This window comes from Schistocerca serialis, chromosome 5 (genome assembly GCF_023864345.2).
Source record: "Schistocerca serialis cubense isolate TAMUIC-IGC-003099 chromosome 5, iqSchSeri2.2, whole genome shotgun sequence".
NCBI classification, from domain to species: Eukaryota; Metazoa; Arthropoda; class Insecta; order Orthoptera; family Acrididae; genus Schistocerca; species Schistocerca serialis.
In genome coordinates this window covers 288,910,708-288,931,559 of record NC_064642.1, presented here as the reverse complement: position 1 = coordinate 288,931,559, position 20,852 = coordinate 288,910,708, and the positions used below count along the sequence as shown (strand labels likewise).

The 20,852-nt window shown below is 38.0% G+C and overlaps 1 protein-coding gene across 1 annotated transcript in view; it reads left to right on the top strand.

Moving 5' to 3' along the window:
• The window catches only part of LOC126481907 (integrin alpha-PS5-like), a 553,290-nt gene that overhangs the window by 206,231 nt on the left and 326,207 nt on the right, over nt 1-20,852 (top strand). Inside the window, exon 6 of the mRNA XM_050105865.1 lies at nt 13,882-13,930. Coding sequence (XP_049961822.1) covers nt 13,882-13,930 — 49 coding nt within the window. The remainder of the gene's footprint in view (nt 1-13,881; nt 13,931-20,852) is intronic.

The window sequence follows — 20,852 nt, the reverse complement described above, 5'->3', positions numbered from 1 at the left end:
GAATCTGGTACACATGGTGTCACGCAACAAAAAATTCTGAAATGTGCTTTAACATATCAATAAACATGTGAATTGCATGGATTTTTTACTTAATTGTCTATGTGAAAACTTTAACTCGACACACCAAGGATGAACACTTCAGCATCAGTTTATTTCTGCAAAATCACAAAAATGTGCAGCACCAACAAAACATGTTTTCTGCTGGAGCACCTAACAATGCTTCGCCCACAAACATGAAACATCACATGAATCAAACTTCTATCAAATCATAAGTTTCAGCATGAAACCTCTATGTAGAACTTCACAGAAGGAATGAATGTGACTTTTCATTAATAAAATAGGCTGCTACATTTGTGTGTGTGCAACATTATTGTGATGACAGCCCCGTCTTGGAAACATGTGACATCATTTGTCATAATTCTCCAAGTGCAATATAAAATAACAATTCTGCACACAGGGTGTATATGACCTGAGACAACAGGGAGATCTGGGAAAAACCTGGGAATTTTTTCATCCGGGAGAAAACCGGGAAAAACCCGGGATATTTTTAGAATTCCGGGAATTTTGCATTGTTTGAGTTATCAGTTAATTTTTGTAATTTTGACTGGTAAGAACCGATACTCTAACAAAGTATATTACTGTATCCCACTACTGCAGAATAATGCTTCAACAATAAAACATAAATGAGAGAAAAAATGAAAATACCTTAAATTGCAAAGGAAATGCGCCATATGCACCAATGACACACAGTGCTCATGCGAGCGTCTGCCAATTGAAAATGTGTCACAAGCTTTAGGAAGACTATGCAGTGCTTCCTAACAACAAATAGCCTCCAATGAGCATGAAGTCGCAACTGTTTACATTCGATTTGTTTTAGCAGTTGCGCTCGGGCTCATGCGCATGTGCAGTTGGGTCATGTTTGAGTAGTAGATTCTCCCGCTTCTGGCTGCAGGAATGTGGCTGTTGGCTGTGCAAGCAGTTGCAGCAAGCAGCTAGATGCTACCAGGAAAAGGGGGCGCCAAATTCATATTCTTGAGGAAAAAAGCTTGTCTCACAAAGCACATTTGTCTATCGATTATTCATACGATTTTGAAACGCTTTCCTGTTGGTTTTTGAACATTTTTGAACACATTTTAAGTTGATTTCTGAATGAATCATAAGTTGACTTTTGAATGCATGCATAGTGTATGTGCTGTCTCTGTCAGGAGAATCCTCGTTGCATCTAGAAATAAACTTTCCGCAACAAAAGGGGGCGGGGCAATACGAGATGAGGGAGTAAAGCTGAATGGATGAATGCCAATCACTGTCTGATATGTGATTGATTCGGTTTGCAAATGATGAGCATTGTTATAATTAGTAGTGAAATCCATAGATTCAGACTACCAGAATGGAAATAAATGACTAACAGGAATAATAGGTGAGAAAGATTACGTATTATCTTCTCGGTGTATCCAAGAAAATGAAATTTTGACAGAAAATTTTTGGCCAGATCACTACACTAGTAAGGACCAGTTGCACAGTCCCTGGCTAGCAGCTGCGTAAGTTCTATTCTGGAAGTAATGTGGAAAACATGTTGTTTGAACACGTAACAACGCCTAACCAGAAAATAATCGCGGGATAACTAAACCTGTGATTCTGATAGGGTTAGTGAAGTTAATCGGCAAACAAATTTTGACAATGGCAGCAATAGCTATGGAATTGGTGATGACAAGAATATTAGAACGAGGAAGGAGAAGAAACAGGGACATCACATGAATTATGGAAGAATAAGATGATTTCAAATTTATATAAAAATTCCGTAATACTACTTTTCAATCTCATGCTTGAGAAGCTGGTGTGTAAAAATGAAATGTGCAACTATTTCCTAACATAAAGCTTTTTGCTTGTAGTGGGCCTAATAGACATTTGATATTGGTACTTCATGGATTATATTCTGTCGTGTTATAAAAATGACCATTTGTGCCAAAACATTCTCGTTTATTTGGTGTGTTACAAAATTGCTGCCATATTAGAAAGGCCTATTTTGTTTTCTCTAGCAGACAGTGACAAAATAGACGTAATCAGATCGAAAAACCACACCAGTCTTGCATATTATTTGTATTAACAGCTTTTTCAGTATTAGATAACGACATTTCAATTTTTCATGTAGCAAAACGTTTGACGAACTTTGATGATGAGGTAATAGATTCTTCCTTAGAAAGAAAAGCACGCCATGTAAAGCTGTAGCAAGATTAGAGAGAGAAAAAAATGCTAGGAGCTAAGGTTTGAAGAAATGTGTAATTTCTTGCTTATCTCTTGTCAGTATTGGTTTTATACATCCTATATTTAATTTTATGTCACTCAAAACAGCAAGTTATTAACTAATAGGCAATAAAGAGTTCAGATTTTCTGAAGAGTTCTTGTTCTCTTGATTACAAATGATCCCATCCGCTATTAATTGTGAGATTTTTTTCTAAGAGGGGCAAGCTGTAAACTGGCCGACTGGGAGCAGGAGAGGCACCACAGGACATTTTAATTTCCACTCTCCTCAATATAGTTTGGATGTGCGGTAGAAAAATGTTTTATGAAGAGGCGTGACACTTCACTTTGGCATACTTAAGACCAAACAATATGTCTTACATTTCCTCAAATACATATGTTTTATGTTTCAGACCTTACAGAAAGATGTGCGCTACAAGATGAACATATTTTGAAAATTCAATTTTTTTAAGTATTGACCCAGTTCGCAAATGTAGATCCAGGACTGATGTGCAGAGCAGTCTGAGTTACAGTGGGTAGTCTCCACATGACCCGTGTTTACGTTTAGTGATTTTACTGTTTTCCCTTCGTTTACTGTCACGTCAGATGAAAACAAAACGGATATATGTGGCCGGGACCTGTCAAGTGAATTAAAACACATTCACATAATTACAGAAGGCTAAAATATGTCATTAGTTTCAGATTTTATTTTACTTCCCTTTCTGACATTCAAGCATTAATTGTCTTGCGGAACAATGAATGTCTGTTTGCTAAAGAAATTTGACTTTTGTTAACCTTTTCCGCAGAGGCAGTCAATGTATTTGAAACGAAATGTTTAATACCACAGTATTGGCTAGTTTCAACTGGTCGCTGCATTTTGAGTGCACATTTTCATTTTCTAGCATGTATTGCATTATGCCATAGTAAAGAGCCAAACATGATTTTATACAGTACTGGTGCTCCAAGAAAATTTACATCCTGGAAACCACACTGAAAAGCTTAATATCAGGTCGAGGTCTACTTCATTGGGAATCTGGACACTTGAATGTGCACTTTAAGTATGCACTCTAAATGTGCACATTTTAATATGGTTCACAAAATTCCGATGCTCTTGCAGTATCCTCTGATGCCTTGTTTCTTTTATAACATAATGTATGACCTATCAGTGTTTTACACGTACATACATACGGGCTTCCTACGTCAAGATAGCTACCCAAGCGCGGTGTCACCTGTTATCTGCACTTTCTGGCAACTGCTGAAACGAACCTATTTCTAACAGGTCACAGGAAAATATTGTGAATAGTGGTTTGAAAAGCATTACTTTCAAAGTAAATAACCTTTTACATAAGTTGAACTATGTGGAAGAATGTACCATGAATTTATTAAATCACAGAGCGTTTGACTCTCATTTAAAAATCAACTCTTTGATGATGAGCCATTTAGGAGAATTTTGAACCCTGATGATGAGACATTTATGTCATAATTAAAAATTTTACTGGTACATTTGTGTGATACATCTTAAGGTGTAACATGCGCAAAAAAGATCAACAGTGCATGTGAAAGCTTAGCTTCTCTTGCAGCTTGAGAACAATATCATATGAGAAAGCTTTTCTTTTCTTGTAGCAACACTATGTATATTAATTTAAACTATTAACTTTCCCTGTTTGTGTGTTTGTGCTACTTAACAGTGATGTTGCTGTTGGCTGACTACATTACGTGTCCTATGCTCTGAATATCCGCATTCATCGGCTGGAGAGATCACGTGACATGAGCTATGAACGGCCTACAAAAGCACATCAAAATCTCAATTTCAGTGATTCGGAAAGTAACATATGGTGTTTGGTGGAATTCCAATGTATACTTTCATAATATGAAAATACACAGCATACATGTTGCTGCACAACAAATGTATTTCCAAGACGTGTCTTTTTCCCTGAGTTTTGTTTTCTAAAGTGCCGGGAAATTATACGTCTGTGCATAAAACCATAACCATTCAAAGGTTTGATAAGGGAAAATATACTGTCACCTGGGAGAAAGTGTATTTTTAAGCGGGAAAAATCCGGGAATTTTTTTTCCTTGTCCAGGTATACACCCTGGCACAGTATTTATACCTTCTTATACGATAACTTGATTTTTGGTTTTCATTTGCAAGTATTATTTGTCAGTAAGAAGTGACTCATAGATTCCATTGTGGATGCAACATTTATCAATCCAAAGTGATCTACAACTCAAGCTATGCTACAGATCAGTCTGTCATCACAACCAGTATACCAGGGGAAGGGCTGAATATCACATTTTAGCCAAATGTTTTCATACTATATCTCCTTTCCATGCCATAATCAACTATTAAATAACATCAAAAGTTATCTTCGTGATAAGAACTAATTATCTGACATCACACTTCCTGATACTTAAACACAACAGGTCCTACTGAAAGAAGGATTGTGGAGAAACATGTTTAATGCAGTGTCTGTTTGCTTGGCTGTATGCTTAATGATTTTCATGTTTTCAAATCTAAACTTGATATGTTCAACATTTTATGTGTTTCTGTCTGCTGTATTTACAAGTTTGTGAGATGAAACTCTTGTTATGGGTCTTAAGCTGCGATTGGCTGGGGAAAGCAAACTGAGTAGCTGCCATGTTGCCTTGTTTGCATAGTTAGCATACCAAATGTGTTGGTTTTTGTATTTACACATTGGTTGGAACTTAAATAGTGGCAACACTGCTGCAGAGACACTATGCAATGGAATCTGCTATTGTCATTGATAGCACACGTTGTTGACATATCTACCTTAGCTCCGAGCAAATGGACTCGCCCATCCCACGTCACCAGCATGCATACAATCAGGGGAAACACAATCACTTGTGAGTGAGTAGTCTAACATAGCAGGTGTCACTATGTTTTTGAAAGAAGAACAACAGAGATAGACCAAGATTGAATGTGCCAGAGGTCAAACAGCATGAAGGTCGCATCAAAGTCTTCAAGAGGCATGTGAGGAATCGGGATTAACATACAGATCAGTGGCACCTTGGGTAAAAGCCTTCAACAAAGGTCACCAAACTGTGGTAGACATGCATCAGGCAGGTCGTCTTAGCGTCTCTGAAGAAAAATGCATGCTGTTGCCACATTAGTGGACAGTGATTGACGACAGTGATTCACGAGCTCGTGCATGAAAGTGGATTAGCGCATACGACTGTGCTTTGCATCATGATGGAATGCCTTGGCTTGCGAAAAATTGCACCATGATGGGTTCCGCATGACTTGACGGAAATGCAGAAATGGGTGTGTTACGATACTGCTCAGATGCACTTGGAGCATTATGAGTGTGAAGAAGTGGCTTTCTTAGAACGTATCACAACACTGGATGAGACATGGTCCATATTGCACAAGCCAAAACTGAAGTGCCAATCCAACAAATGGCATCATGATGGGTTGCCGCAATAGTCGAAAATGTGTCAGAGCCCCAGTATGGTGAAAGTTCTGGTGATTCTCATGTATGACTGTAATGGTGTTATCCTAACACATTACATTCCTCCATGGCAGACCATCAGTGCACAGTATTACTGTTCATTTTTGGAGCATCACCTGTGACCATCTTTGTGAAAGAAGCGGCAACACTTTCTGCGCAACCCACCCATCATTTTGCATGATAATGTGCAGGTGCACAAGCTGTGGCTGCTCTGTTCGGTAAGTGAGACTGGGAACTACTGTACCATCCACCATACTCCACTGACTTAAGTCCTTGTGACTTTGATTTGATTGTGAAGATGAAGGGACCACTTCGTGGCATTCGCTTCTGCACTGTTCCAGAGATTTGACAAGTGGTAGACTGCTCCATTTGCACCATCAACAGAACAGGCTCTGCTAACGGTATACTACACCTTCCACATTACTGGCATTGGGTTCTACACAATGCTGGTGACTGCTTTGAAGGACAGTAACAGGTGCAAACATGTAACTCTTTTGTTTCAGTTGTGAATAAATAGTTACCACCATTTAAGTTCCAACCCTTGTAGAGCTTATGTACTATGAAAATATATGTAGTTTAAATGATAATTTGCTTTAAAGATCTCGCTAAAATACGCCATGTTAGTACAAGTTGTTGTACTAATTTACTGGAAAATCTGATGTTGCATAAAAACATGCTACCATCCATTTTTAAGCAATTGAAAGTAGGCCAAATAGGCATTTATGTGTTTCTTATCACTTATTAATGCACATTGTGCTTACCTTTATTCACTTGTTTGTAGATGAAATCAGCTCATCTCCCCTTGCGGACTGCAAAATGCTCTATGACCATTTCATTAAAATTTAGATACTTCAAGGTCACGTTCCACACTCTTGCCTAATAAATATCACACTCAATTATTGTTGTGCTGTTTTCATATCCTTGATATGCTGCAGTTATTTGCAAGAAAATATAACTTACTAGAATTCAAACACTGTGGACTCATAAAAGAAACTGGTTTATGATAATAGCTGGACATTTTTTGCATTGTATTTCCTCTATTCATTCATGAATCTCACATAAGCTGGAGACGATGCTACTGTATTCTGGTGCTCTCTAATGAGACCTATTATGGGTAGATTTTGCAATGTCAGAAACAAAACACTACCTCAGACACTATCAAAATATTAATACTAAATGTCAATTAATGACACATGAAAGAATAATGTAGATATACATAGACAGGAATTCAATGGGGTAGTTCCAGCCACTCTGTTAATTCCCTACTGATGTCACCAATGGAATGTGAAAATCATGTGGAAGTTGTTTTGACACCCTTAGGCTCTGCGAGTTGGGCCTTCAAGAGGCCTGTAAGAGCTGTACTTCATAGGAGGAACAACCCTAAGGCTCTACTACATAGAGATAATTGGCACTTCAAGGCACCAAGACTCACTACTACCTGTTCGAAAAACATCACTCAATATCAGCAATTTTAAAACCTTGACTGTCATTATTCACCTGGAAATATTGAAAATGCATCTGATAATTTAAATTCTTAATGTATTGAGAAATGAATTTTAAAATACAGTCCGAGCAGTTCCACCACAAATCCTTTAACTACAAGCTGCACCTGATAAGGATACATATCACTATGCTGGAGTGGTGTGCAATGCCAAATTCCATTCACTTACTGTTAGATGAATGATCCTGGGTCTTTTTAGATGAATGATCTCGAGTCTCTATCTATGAACTGTGTGTGATAAGGACATACATCACATTGCTGGAGTAGTGTGTAACACCAAATTCCATTCACTTACTGTTAAATGAATGATCTCATGGTGACTAAAGCTATTTTTCTTAATTCTTGTGTCAACTTCCTGTCATTTTGCTATCCTATTATATTATCCATAAAATATTTTAATAAATCTCAATAATTACTAATATGTTATAAAATTAATTAACATTTTTGTGTGATTAGTGTAACATGATTCTAATTTTGCTCTTCTGGATGTTTTGTCATGATTAACAATACAGTGGTGGCTCAATTCTAATTGAAGGAAAGTGCCTTTACATTTACACAAAACATTATCTTAACATGATAAGTATTTGAGCATTAATGTCTAGTACAGCATAATTGTTTTAATGTGCCTGTACTCCTTTCACCTACTACTGCTTTATTATTATGATTTTTGACTCCTAATGATCCTACAGTAAAGTTTGTACAATGTTCTTTCATAGCATAACTACAGGAAGACTTTTTTTTAAAAACGTGCTTTTGATGAGAAAACAAAATATTCGTATTGCCTTATCCTTCCATAATAGTTTAATGTTTTGTCTTAATAACCATATGGATGGAATTACATTCTGAGTATTTAGAAACCTTAAAGCTTCCTATGACTTTTATCACTTAACACCTTTGTCTTTTAGACATATATTTTTTTGTTGCACAAATCTGGAGTAAGTGCCAAAAATATTACTATTTAGTTCTTACTGAAATTATGTTACACAATTATTTCCTCAGATGTACATATATTTCCTCTATTTCACCAACATCATACAACTCTTTCCTCAGGCATGCTTTTTCTATTTCACACTTTTTTGCCTTCCTTCACAGAGATTCTTTCCCTATAATCATATTTTTCCCATATCTACAGGTGAAAGTTCTCCTTCCGTGGCACACCTATCCTACTTCATTTCTTGCTATATATGTTGCAGCACAGCATCCTGTGTAAAATTTATGCCTCCTTCTATACTTTTTTTTACATTGGACATTTGTACTGTTATTACTCACCTGGTTTGACCTTGTGTCCATTTACTAAGTACCCATCTAGACCACTTTAGCTAGCAACTATAAAATATATATATTGGATGTATATGATTAATGGAAAATCTCATATAAGATGTGAAACAAATACTAACAAAGAGATAGAGGGGCTGGCCAGTACTTACCTCAGCTCAGTACAGCCGATAGATACACATAAAACAGAACTGAAAATTTACATTCCTAGCTTTCGGAACTTTTTTCCTTCATCAGGGAGGAGAGAGGGGAAAAAAGGGAAGAAGGGAAAGTGGATTCAGTTACTCACAACCCAGGTTATGAAGCAACAGGGAAAGGTAAACAGGGAGGGTAGCAAGGATGGAGGCATGGTTGTCAGAGGGAAGCCAAAGATATTCTACTGTAAGTACTGTGCCAGCTTCAAACCAAAGAGGATGCATACAGAAGTAAAGAGGTATATAGTATAAAGATAAACACAACTATGTAGGATGAAAAGATGCGTGAATGGCTAAAGAGGAAAGGGAAAGAGGAGAAGACTGAAGAGTGAATGGGAGTGAGGTGGTTTAACGTAGGTTCAGTCCAGGGGGATGGCGGGATGAAAGGATGTGTTGGAGTGCAAGTTCCCATCTCCGCAGTTCAGAGGGACTGGTGTTGGGTGGGAGAAGCCAAATGGCACATACGGTGTAGCAGGTTCCTAGGTCCCTAGAATTATGCTGGAGGGCATGCTCCGCTACTGGGTATTGGGCATCTCCTAGGCGGACAGTTCGTCTGTGTCCGTTCATGCGCTCAGCCAGTTTGGTTGTTGTCATGCCGATGTAAAAGGCTGTGCAGTGCAGGCATGTCAGTTGATAAATGACATGTGTGGTTTCACACGTAGCCCTGCCTTGAATTGTGTATGTTTTACCAGTAGCGGGGCTGGAGTAGGTGGTTGTGGGGGGATGCATGGGGCAGGTTTTGCAGCGGGGTCGGTTACAGGGGTAGGAACCGCTGGGTAGAGAAGGTAGTCTGGGAATATTGTAGGGTTTAACAAGGATGTTACGGAGGTTAGGGGGGCGACGAAAGGCAACTCTGGGTGGTGTGGGGAGAATTTTGTCAAGGGATGATCTCATTTCAGGGGTTGACTTGAGAAAGTCATATCCCTGGCGGAGTAATTTGTTGATGTTTTCGAGGCCAGGATAATATTGGGTGACAAGGGGGATGCTTCTGTGTGGTCTGGGGGTAGGAACATTGTTGTTGGACGGGGAGGAATGTATTGCTCGGGATATCTGTTTGTGGACAAGGTCTGCAGGATAGTTGCGGGAGAGGAAAGCACTGGTCAGGTTATTGGTGTAGTTGTTGAGGGATTCGTCACTGGAGCAGATACGTTTGCCACGAATACCTAGGCTGTAGGGAAGGGAGCGTTTGATGTGGAAAGGATGGCAGCTATCAAAGTGAAGCTACTGTTGTTTGTTTGTGGGTTTGATATGGACAGAGGTGTGGATGTGAGCTTCAACAAGATGAAGGTCAACATCCAGGAAGGTGGCTTGGGTTTTGGAGAAGGACCAGGTGAAATTCAGATTCGAAAAGGAGTTGAGGTTATGGAGGAAATTAAGGAGTGTTTCTTCACCATGAGTCCAGACCACAAAGATGTCATCTATAAACCTATACCAGGCCAGGGGAAGCAGCTGTTGGGTCTTCAGGAAAGCCTCCTCCATGCGGCCCATGAAGAGGTTGGCATAGGAGGGAGCCATCCTGGTTCCCATGGCCGTTCCCCTGATTTGTTTGTAGGTCTGGTTGGTGTTTGTGAGGGATAGCTCTGGTAGATCAGCACCTACAACCTATCACCCGCAGACTCCCATCCTACATCAAAGACACAAACCACTTCCTAGAACGCCTCAAATCCATTCCCACTCCTCTCCCACCTGAAACCTTTCTTGTGACCATAGATGCTACATCCCTTTACACAAACATCCCACGTACCCATGGTCTCTCTGCCCTTGAGCACTACCTCTCCCAACGCCCACCCGAAGATCTTCCAAAAACCTCGTTCCTTATCACACTTACCAACTTCATCCTCACCCATAATTACTTCACTTTTGAAGGCCAGACCTACAAACAAATCAGGGGAACGGCCATGGGAACCAGGATGGCTCCCTCCTATGCCAACCTCTTCATGGGCCGCATGGAGGAGGCTTTCCTGAAGACCCAACAGCTGCTTCCCCTGGCCTGGTATAGGTTTATAGATGACATCTTTGTGGTCTGGACTCATGGTGAAGAAACACTCCTTAATTTCCTCCATAACCTCAACTCCTTTTCGAATCTGAATTTCACCTGGTCCTTCTCCAAAACCCAAGCCACCTTCCTGGATGTTGACCTTCATCTTGTTGAAGCTCACATCCACACCTCTGTCCATATCAAACCCACAAACAAACAACAGTAGCTTCACTTTGATAGCTGCCATCCTTTCCACATCAAACGCTCCCTTCCCTACAGCCTAGGTATTCGTGGCAAACGTATCTGCTCCAGTGACGAATCCCTCAACAACTACACCAATAACCTGACCAGTGCTTTCCTCTCCCGCAACTATCCTGCAGACCTTGTCCACAAACAGATATCCCGAGCAATACATTCCTCCCCGTCCAACAACAATGTTCCTACCCCCAGACCACACAGAAGCATCCCCCTTGTCACCCAATATTATCCTGGCCTCGAAAACATCAACAAATTACTCCGCCAGGGATATGACTTTCTCAAGTCAACCCCTGAAATGAGATCATCCCTTGACAAAATTCTCCCCACACCACCCAGAGTTGCCTTTCGTCGCCCCCCTAACCTCCGTAACATCCTTGTTAAACCCTACAATATTCCCAGACTACCTTCTCTACCCAGCGGTTCCTACCCCTGTAACCGACCCCGCTGCAAAACCTGCCCCATGCATCCCCCCACAACCACCTACTCCAGCCCCGCTACTGGTAAAACATACACAATTCAAGGCAGGGCTACGTGTGAAACCACACATGTCATTTATCAACTGACATGCCTGCACTGCACAGCCTTTTACATCGGCATGACAACAACCAAACTGGCTGAGCGCATGAACGGACACAGACGAACTGTCCGCCTAGGAGATGCCCAATACCCAGTAGCGGAGCATGCCCTCCAGCATAATTCTAGGGACCTAGGAACCTGCTACACCGTATGTGCCATTTGGCTTCTCCCACCCAACACCAGTCCCTCTGAACTGCGGAGATGGGAACTTGCACTCCAACACATCCTTTCATCCCGCCATCCCCCTGGACTGAACCTACGTTAAACCACCTCACTCCCATTCACTCTTCAGTCTTCTCCTCTTTCCCTTTCCTCTTTAGCCATTCACGCATCTTTTCATCCTACATAGTTGTGTTTATCTTTATACTATATACCTCTTTACTTCTGTATGCATCCTCTTTGGTTTGAAGCTGGCACAGTACTTACAGTAGAATATCTTTGGCTTCCCTCTGACAACCATGCCTCCATCCTTGCTACCCTCCCTGTTTACCTTTCCCTGTTGCTTCATAACCTGGGTTGTGAGTAACTGAATCCACTTTCCCTTCTTCCCTTTTTTCCCCTCTCTCCTCCCTGATGAAGGAAAAAAGTTCCGAAAGCTAGGAATGTAAATTTTCAGTTCTGTTTTATGTGTATCTATCGGCTGTACTGAGCTGAGGTAAGTACTGGCCAGCCCTTCTATCTCTTTGTTAATATTGGATGTATATTATTTTAACTACCACTCCATGCCATTAAGTTACTTCTTACAAAATAATATTAGTCTTCCATACTGTTATTTATACAGGTACAAAGATACATAATTATTGTTAATTTTAATATTAATATTAGCATGTAATAAATTATGCTTCTAGTCTACTACATTGCCTATTCTTTCCCTCATCAACAATTCATTGCTAACTTCTAAAAAAGATATCACACTGCAATTCACAATAAAATGATGATACCTGTGTTTATCAGTTCTTTTGCCATATTGAATAAAAAGATTGTGGTACAGTATGCCATGATTCTGTGGAAGATAAGGGAAACACTAAGAAAGGAAACAGTTCTCATAGTGAATGCATAATTAATGCACGTGTGTTTAAGTGGGGTGTTCATAAATAAGTATTCTATAGCCACCTTACATAAAACAATGCAAGTTCAACTGACTAACAAGTCTATTCAAAAACAGTTCCCTCCAAATAAAATTGGTAACTTCATTATGTTACTTTTCTTTATAATTTGGAAGTTGTTGCCAGTCTCTGGCTAGTATAAGCTTTTGGCATTTCATTTTAAACATGTCATGCCAGTAGCATCAACAAGTCCATAATGATACCCTTCTCAGGATGCCCCTATTGACCCACCTTTCTTATTTACTTACTATAAGTCCAAGGCCACCTGCCTTCCCCTTCAAATCTTCTTTTCAATTTCTTCTTCTTTATTCTACAAAAATATTTAAATTTATCTTTGTTTGTAACGTACATTTTAAACTTAAATCTACAAGTACATCTTATTCTTCTCCTCTCATCGGTAATCCTCTCTCTTAATATTGACATTAATCAATGTTTACATAATTTTATCCCAAAATCAAATGGTTCACATAAATCAACAGCAAGTACTACTGGACAACTAAATGTGAAATTGCAATCATGCTCACTTTTAGTGTACAAAAGATGCCTATGATTTGAATGGTAATAGCAACAAAATGTATTAATTGTTATTCTAATTTGCTTAATCCAGTGTTCAGTACATTGCTTTATTACAAGGACCAAGAAACTGCAATTCTAAAAATACAGTATTTGAAAGATATTCTTTCAAAAATTTGGAAGAACACACATCATGCAATTGATTTAAGAACCTTAATAGTGAGAATCTCTTACAACTTTCACAATATGAAATTGCATCATTATTGACATTTTGTAAGTACTACTGTTGTGAACATATTTCTGCAGAGTATAGCTATGCAGGCACGTAAATACTGAGGATGATGTATGTTTCAGACCTTTTTTTCCGTACTAACTTCCCATGATTTGTTGTTCCTATTTGTGGACTTGTGAATCACACCAGATTTGTTTTTGACAGCAGATACAATCAACCTGTGAATATGTGCCTAGCTTGCAATTTCTGTAATGCCTAGTCACATTCAAAACAATTTAGTTTTCATGTTACCTTAGTTAACTGTGAAATTTGGAAACTGTTAAAAATGCTTTTGCTTGAATTTTCTTTGTGAAGGTGGTCATGATCCTCTCCAAATCCCACTCATGACCAATGTGAACCAAAACTGGTGATGATTGTGTCATGAAAAGACATTATGTCAAAAACAAATCTCATGAAAAGAGATTATGTCAAAAACAAATAGATGTTCCTGTCTACTTACTTTATTTAAGAATTCATTTTCATTATCTTTTCAAATTGCAGAATGGCTCAAAGTTGCTGATTGGTGCACCTGGTGCATACTCGTGGGAAGGCAAGTATTAAGAAAGACATTGACCTTATTTAACAGTGAGTAGTAGCTTTAAATAATTTAAAGAATATTAACAGTATTTTAATCCCCTAGCTATCAGGTAGAATTGTTCCATTTTTTGTGTGCTATTCTTTGTTAATGTGATTTGTTTAGTTGAACAGTTTCATCATTTCCTTTCAGTAATCTGATCTACAATGCATTCAGTTTTTAAGCCATTATAGCTTGTCATATGTAAATAAAAAGAGATTTTTGACATTATAGCATCATTTCCTCAATAGAACTGATTGTGAAATATGGAAATGAGAGAGCTACACCCCTTCCTCAGCTGTTATGCCATTCCACATGATACTTTGCTGATCATTGCATATGTGAAGTGTCCTGTAGATTCTTAGCAGCTCTTCTTGCATTTTACTGCAGTTTTCTAGCATTGCAACTTTCCTGTACATACAATTTTATTTTCCATTGTGTTTGTTAAATCTCTTACATACCAACTAAATACACTGTTTGCATTCTTTTCAACAAGCAGATGGTCAGTTGCTGTTACAGATCTGATATTCAACCTCAAAAACTTAATTGTGTCATTAATAAATTTGACATTTGATCTTATATTTTACATCTAACATTTGAACTCATTAAGGGTAAAATTCTATTCCTGAACAACTACTTCAGTCTGTTGCTTCATTACATACTTTTTGCCTCATTATATAGGTTTATCATCTATATAGCACTTCATATTACTGATCTTTTTTATTTTAAGGAGTTGCTTAGTTATTTCTTAATCAGTTGTAGATTGTGCTAAGTACCTTAACAGCTTTTTCTTGAAACAGTTTGTGATGTGCTATAACTTGATGTAGTGTGGGGCTTACTCTGTCTTCTATGAATGTTTAAAATAATAAATTCCCCCCATGCATAGGACACAGAATTCCCTTGCAAGTTATCTTATCTGGATTTAGTTTCAGCTTACAGAATACTTGCAGATTATGGAAATAAAGAATCATGAAGGAAAAGGAGAAAAAATGTCACTATCAGTCATATCTTTGTATGAGAAAATGAAATTCTTCATGTACAAAATGTTTTGAAATTAACAAAATATGTTAATTCTTTTTGTTAATTTCAAAAGTTAATGACTTAATTGAAATTAGTCTCTGAAATAGTTATAAATAAAACTGTTACTGCTAACTGTTGACCAATAGCTGATATTGTTAATAAAGTTCACTTCAAAATGGTTAATTTTTAAATATTTTGGAATTAACTATGGTAGTTTGCAATTCTGCATCACGCAGGTAGGTTGTTAACGTGAGGTAGGCCTACTGTTCACTTAAATGTTTAACCCCTCCAGTCCTGAATTATTTTAAAAATAGAAAATTTTTTTTCCCCCTTTATCGTGTCCAAATGGACCTATTTATTGTATATTCGAGCAAAATTTCAATGTGTCATACTTGATTTAAAAATACAATGTTGTCCAATAAATTGGACATTGGGTCTCGGAGGTGTTGGTAATGTGAAATAAGAAGTCAGTAGTTACAAATTATACAGCAATTTTATTGTGCAAAATCTTTTCAAGAGTGGAATTTTTTTACAAAATACAGGAATCTATATGTTATATCATTAATTTTAACTACTGGTATTATGATTTACAGAACAGAAATAAGTTGAACACTTACAGAAGACAGTTTTCTTTACATTCACTGTGTATGAAAGGGCACAAAGCAATTTGCATCTTTTTTTAGGCAAAGGTGTATTCGCATTTTGAACAGATTATTTCTGGTTTCCCTTGACATGGTGTGTTTTTCCATGTACCTCCATCTTTGCATTGATCTACCACTGGGAGATGGTTAATACCATCATATTGTACATTTGATTCTGGTCGTCTCTCTGCTCTGGATCTTTTCTGTTCAGCCTCTTTTCCAGCTTCTTCACTGCCTGGCCTACCTCTCCTTCTCTTTGTGTTTGTCCTTGCTCTCACAAGGCTTTCAGCTACACTCATTTGCAAATGCAATAAGTCAAGTACTTTACTGTCTTGAATTTTTTTCACTGAACAGTGTTTTCGATATTCTAACCAGCTGTTGACCAATGCAAAATCAACAGCACACATCAGCATTCTTAGAGTCCATTTTCTGGATGTAATAAAGATTCTGTACAGTCCAATCAGCTGATCAAAAAGTCTACACCACCCATTGATTCATTGTACAATTTAACAACTTCAGGATGCCTGATTTTTATGTATGATATTGAGGTTTTGTCCCATCATCCAACAGTGTCATCTTTACCTATTCCAACAAAATGTGAACCCAATACCACAGTTCTGTTATCAAGCCACTTTGTCAGGACTACGTTGTCTCTACTGACAACCTGGTCAGAAAATCGTCTCTCCTTCTTTCTGATATCTTTGTCATTTATCAACGTAGGAGAAAAAAACCTGTTTACTCGAACTGTTCCAGCAGCAAAAATTTTTCTGTGTTTTAGTACTTGAATAAGTTGATAAGAAGAGAAGTAATTATCAAAATATAGTTTGTGTCCTTCACTTTTTATTCTGTCACACAAATGGAGAACAACAGATGCACCTGAACTGAATAGTTTCTTATTCCGTTCATCATGCTCAGTCGCACTACACTGATATATTAGGAAGTCATTAGCAACACCAGATCTTCCAGCCAAAACAAATATTTTAATTCCCCAAGGACACGGCTTGCCTTTCACATACTGCTTGATTGAAAGTTGATCTTTGATTGGAACCATCTGTTCATCAACACATAAAGATTCTTCAATATAGACTTCTACACACCTTCTTCTAAAGGAATTGTACAAAGGTCGAACTTTATACAATTTGTCATTTGATTTTTCAGGGCGTTCCAAATTGTTGACAATATGCAGAGCATTTTGCAACTGGAAAAACCTATATCTAGTCATAGAATCTAAGAATAAACCTATTCCAACAAACTTGTCCCAGTAAAGTCTCACTCGAGGAAATTTCAAGTTTCCTATCACCATATGCAGGCCAATGAGTGCTTTTATTTCATCTGGGTTAGTTTGTTTGAAATTTGTATAACCAGACTGTAATACTTATATATTTGTGTTTCTCAAAAACATTTCCCATTCTTGTACTGTTACATATTTATTAAAGTAACAGACAGATTCTGCTTCAATTTCTTGATCAATATAGCACTGATTCTCAAAATGAATAGGAGGAGGTGACCAAGGGTGACGTCTATACTTTTTTCTTCTTTGCTAGTGAGATAGTCATATTCTAGTTCACTATTACATACAGTCTCTGCCAGTACAGATAGCTCATGAGGCTCTTCATCACCTTCTAGATCATTATGAACTGATGCTACCTCCACTGCATCTTCTGTGAATTCAAATTGTGTCACCAAAAAATCATAGTTCGCTGTCATTTTCTCACTTCCTATCCTTGGAGTTGTGGAAACAGTGCCTGGAATATTTTCAAGATGATCTTCGTCATCGATATCGATATCAGAAACATCTCCTGCTGCTAAGAGGTCTAGGATCTTCTTGATGTGATTTGGATTTGTTGTGTTGTATACCTTCCTGTGATCTACAAACAAAAACTGAGTTTTAGCAAACAGATGAAAACTACATAACATAAAAGCTAATTACTGGATACCACATATAAAATAATTTATTAGCTAATATATTATGCTATGAATCCAAAGAGAAATGCAACATTAACTGGAAGAACATTATAAGACAGCAGTAGGTTGAAAACAACCAGTATATCAATGCTTTCACAGCAGCTTATTAGCAAAAAAATATTACAGCCGAATTATGATGTCCAAAATTTTGGACGACGTAATTTAGTGCCATAATCGCTCAATTATGTTCATAATCCCACATCTCTTACGTTAAACGCAATCTCTACAGAAGACTCTTACCCAGTATATTTTTTTGAGCACCAGAAAACGTATATACTGCAGTATTTGACACATAAATATGACTTACCTGGAGCATTTCGCAGTGGGTCTGCCATCTTGATTGTTTTTAGATGTAGTACATAGTTCCAGCAATAGAGGGCACCAAGATATATGGAACTTAATGCTAGAGATGTCCAGTAAACAGGCAACTGGGTTTCAATGGTGTGTGAAATCGTTTACTTTTATAAAATGTGTATAAAAGTCAGTGTCCAGTATATTGGATGCCAGGTCTGAAAGGGTTAAATGGCAAATAACTGGAATATTATTTCTTCAGAGTTTAATTACATATTATCTATTCACAGATACAGGATTTGTTTTGGACTGTTGGCATATTTTACATTTTATGTCATAACTTTGTGGGTTAATTACAGACAATAAGAAAAACTCTATGTATCTTGATTACTGGAACTTATAAATAATTTTGGGACAAAATAAAATATTATACCACTCTAAACGACTTCCTTGTTGTGGTTGTTGAGGTCTTCAGTCTCGAGACTGGCTTGACGCAGCTCTCCATGCTACCCTATCTTGTGCAAGCTTCTTCATCTCCCAGTACTTACTACAACCTACATCCTTCTGAATCTGCTCAGTGTATTCATCTCTTGGTCTCCTACAATTTTTACCCTCCACGCTGCCCTCCAATGCTAAATTTGTGATTCCCTGATGCCTCAGAACATATCCTACCAACCGGTCCCTTCTGCGTCTCAAGTTGTGCCACAAACTCCTCTTCTCCCCAATTCTATTCAATACATTCTCATTAGATATGTGATCTACCTATATAATCTTCCGTAGCACCACATTTCAAAAGCTTCTATTCTCTTCTTGTCCAAACTATTTATCGTCCATGTTTCACTTCCATACAAGGCTACACTCCATACAAATATTTTCAGAAATGACTTCCTGACACTTAAATCTATACTCTATGTTAACAAATTTCTCTTCTTCAGAAACGCTTTCCTTGCCATTGCCAGTCTACATTTTATATCCTCTCTACTTCGACCATCATCAGTTATTTTACTCCCCAAATAGCAAAACTCCTTTACTACTTTAAGTGTCTCATTTCCTAATCTAATTCCCTCAGCATCACCTGACTTAATTCGACTACATTCCATTATCCTTGTTTTGATTTTGTTGATGTTCATCTTATATCCTCCTTTCAAGACACTGCCCATTCCATTCAACAGCTCTTCCAAGTCCTTTGCTGTCTCTGACAGAATTACAATGTCATCGGTGAACCTCAAAGTTTTTATTTCTTCTCCATGGATTTTAATACCTACTCCAAATTTTTCTTTTGTTTCCTTTACTGCTTGCTCAATATACAGATTGAACAACATCGGGGACAGGCTACAACCCTGTCTCACTCCCTTCCCAACCACTGCTTCCCTTTCATGCCCCTCAACTCTTATAACTGCCATCTGGTTTCTGTGCAAATTGTAAATAGCCTTTCGCTCCCTGTATGTTACCCCTGCCACCTCAGAATTTGAAAGAGAGCATTTGAGTCAAGATTGTCAAAAGCTTTCTTTAAGTCTACAAATGCTAGAAATGTAGGTTTGCCTTTCCTTAATCTATTTTCTAAGTTAAGTCATAGGGTCAATATTGCCTCATGTATTCCAACATTCGTAAGGAATCCAAACTGATCTTATCTGAGGTCAGCTTTGATCAGTTTTTCCACTCGTCTGTAAAGAATTCGCGTTAGTATTTTGCAGCAGTGACTTATTAAACTGATAGTTTGGTAAATTTCACATCTGTCAACACCTGCTTTCTTTGAGGTTGGAATTATTATATTCTTCTTGAAGTCTGAGGGTATTTTGCCTGTCTCATACATCTTGCTCACCAGATGGTAGAGTTTTGATAAGCCTGGCTCTCCCAAGGTTGGCAGTAGTTCTAATGGAATGTTGTCTACTCCCCGGGCCTTGTTTCGACCTAGGTCTTTCAGTGCTCTGTCAAACTCTTCATGCAGTTTCATATCTCCTATTTCATCTTCATCTACATTCTCTTCCATTTCTATAATATTGTCCTCAAGAACATCGCCCTTGTATAGACCCTCTATATACTCCTTCAACCTTTCTGCTTTCCCTTCTTTGCTTAGAACTGGGTTTCCATCTGAGCTCTTGATATTCATGCAAGTGGTTCTTTTTTCTCCAAAGGTCTCTTTAATTTTCCTGTAGGCAGTATCTATCTTACTCCTAGTGATATGTGCCTCTACATCTTTACATTTGTCATTTAGCCATCCCTGCTTAGCCATTTTGCACTTCCTGTCAATCTCATTTTTGAGACGTTTGTATTCCATTTTGCCTGCTTCATTTACTGCATTTTTATATTTTCTCCTTTCATCAATTAAATTCAGTATTTCTTCTGTTACCCAAGGATTTATACTAGCCCTTGTCTTTTTACCTACTTGGTCCTCTGCTGCCTTCACTACTTCATCCCTCAGTGCTATCCATTTTCTTCTACTGTATTTCTTTCCCCCATTCCTGTCAATTGTTCCCTTATACTCTCCCTGAAACTCTGCACAACCTCTGGTTTAGTCAGTTTATCCAGGTCCTATCTCCTTAAATTCGTACCATTTTGCAGTTTCTTTAGTTTTAATCTACAGTTCATAACCAATAGATTGTGATCAGAGTCCACATCTGCCCCTGGAAACGTCTTACAATTTAAAATCTGGTTCCTGAATCTCTGTGTTACCATTATATAATCTATCTGATACCTTCTAGTAGCTCCAGGATTCTTCCATGTATATAACCTTCTTTCATGATTCTTGAACCAAGTGTTAGCTATGATTAAGTTATGCTCTGTGCAAAATTCTACCAGACGGCTTTCTCTTTTATTTCTTACTCTCAATCCATAGTAACCTACTATGTTTCCTTCTCTTCCTTTTCCTACTCTCGTATTCCAGTTACCCATGACTATTAAATTTTCGTCTACCTTCGCAACCTGAATAATTTCTTTTATCTCATCATACATTTCATCAATTTCTTCATCATCTCCAGAGT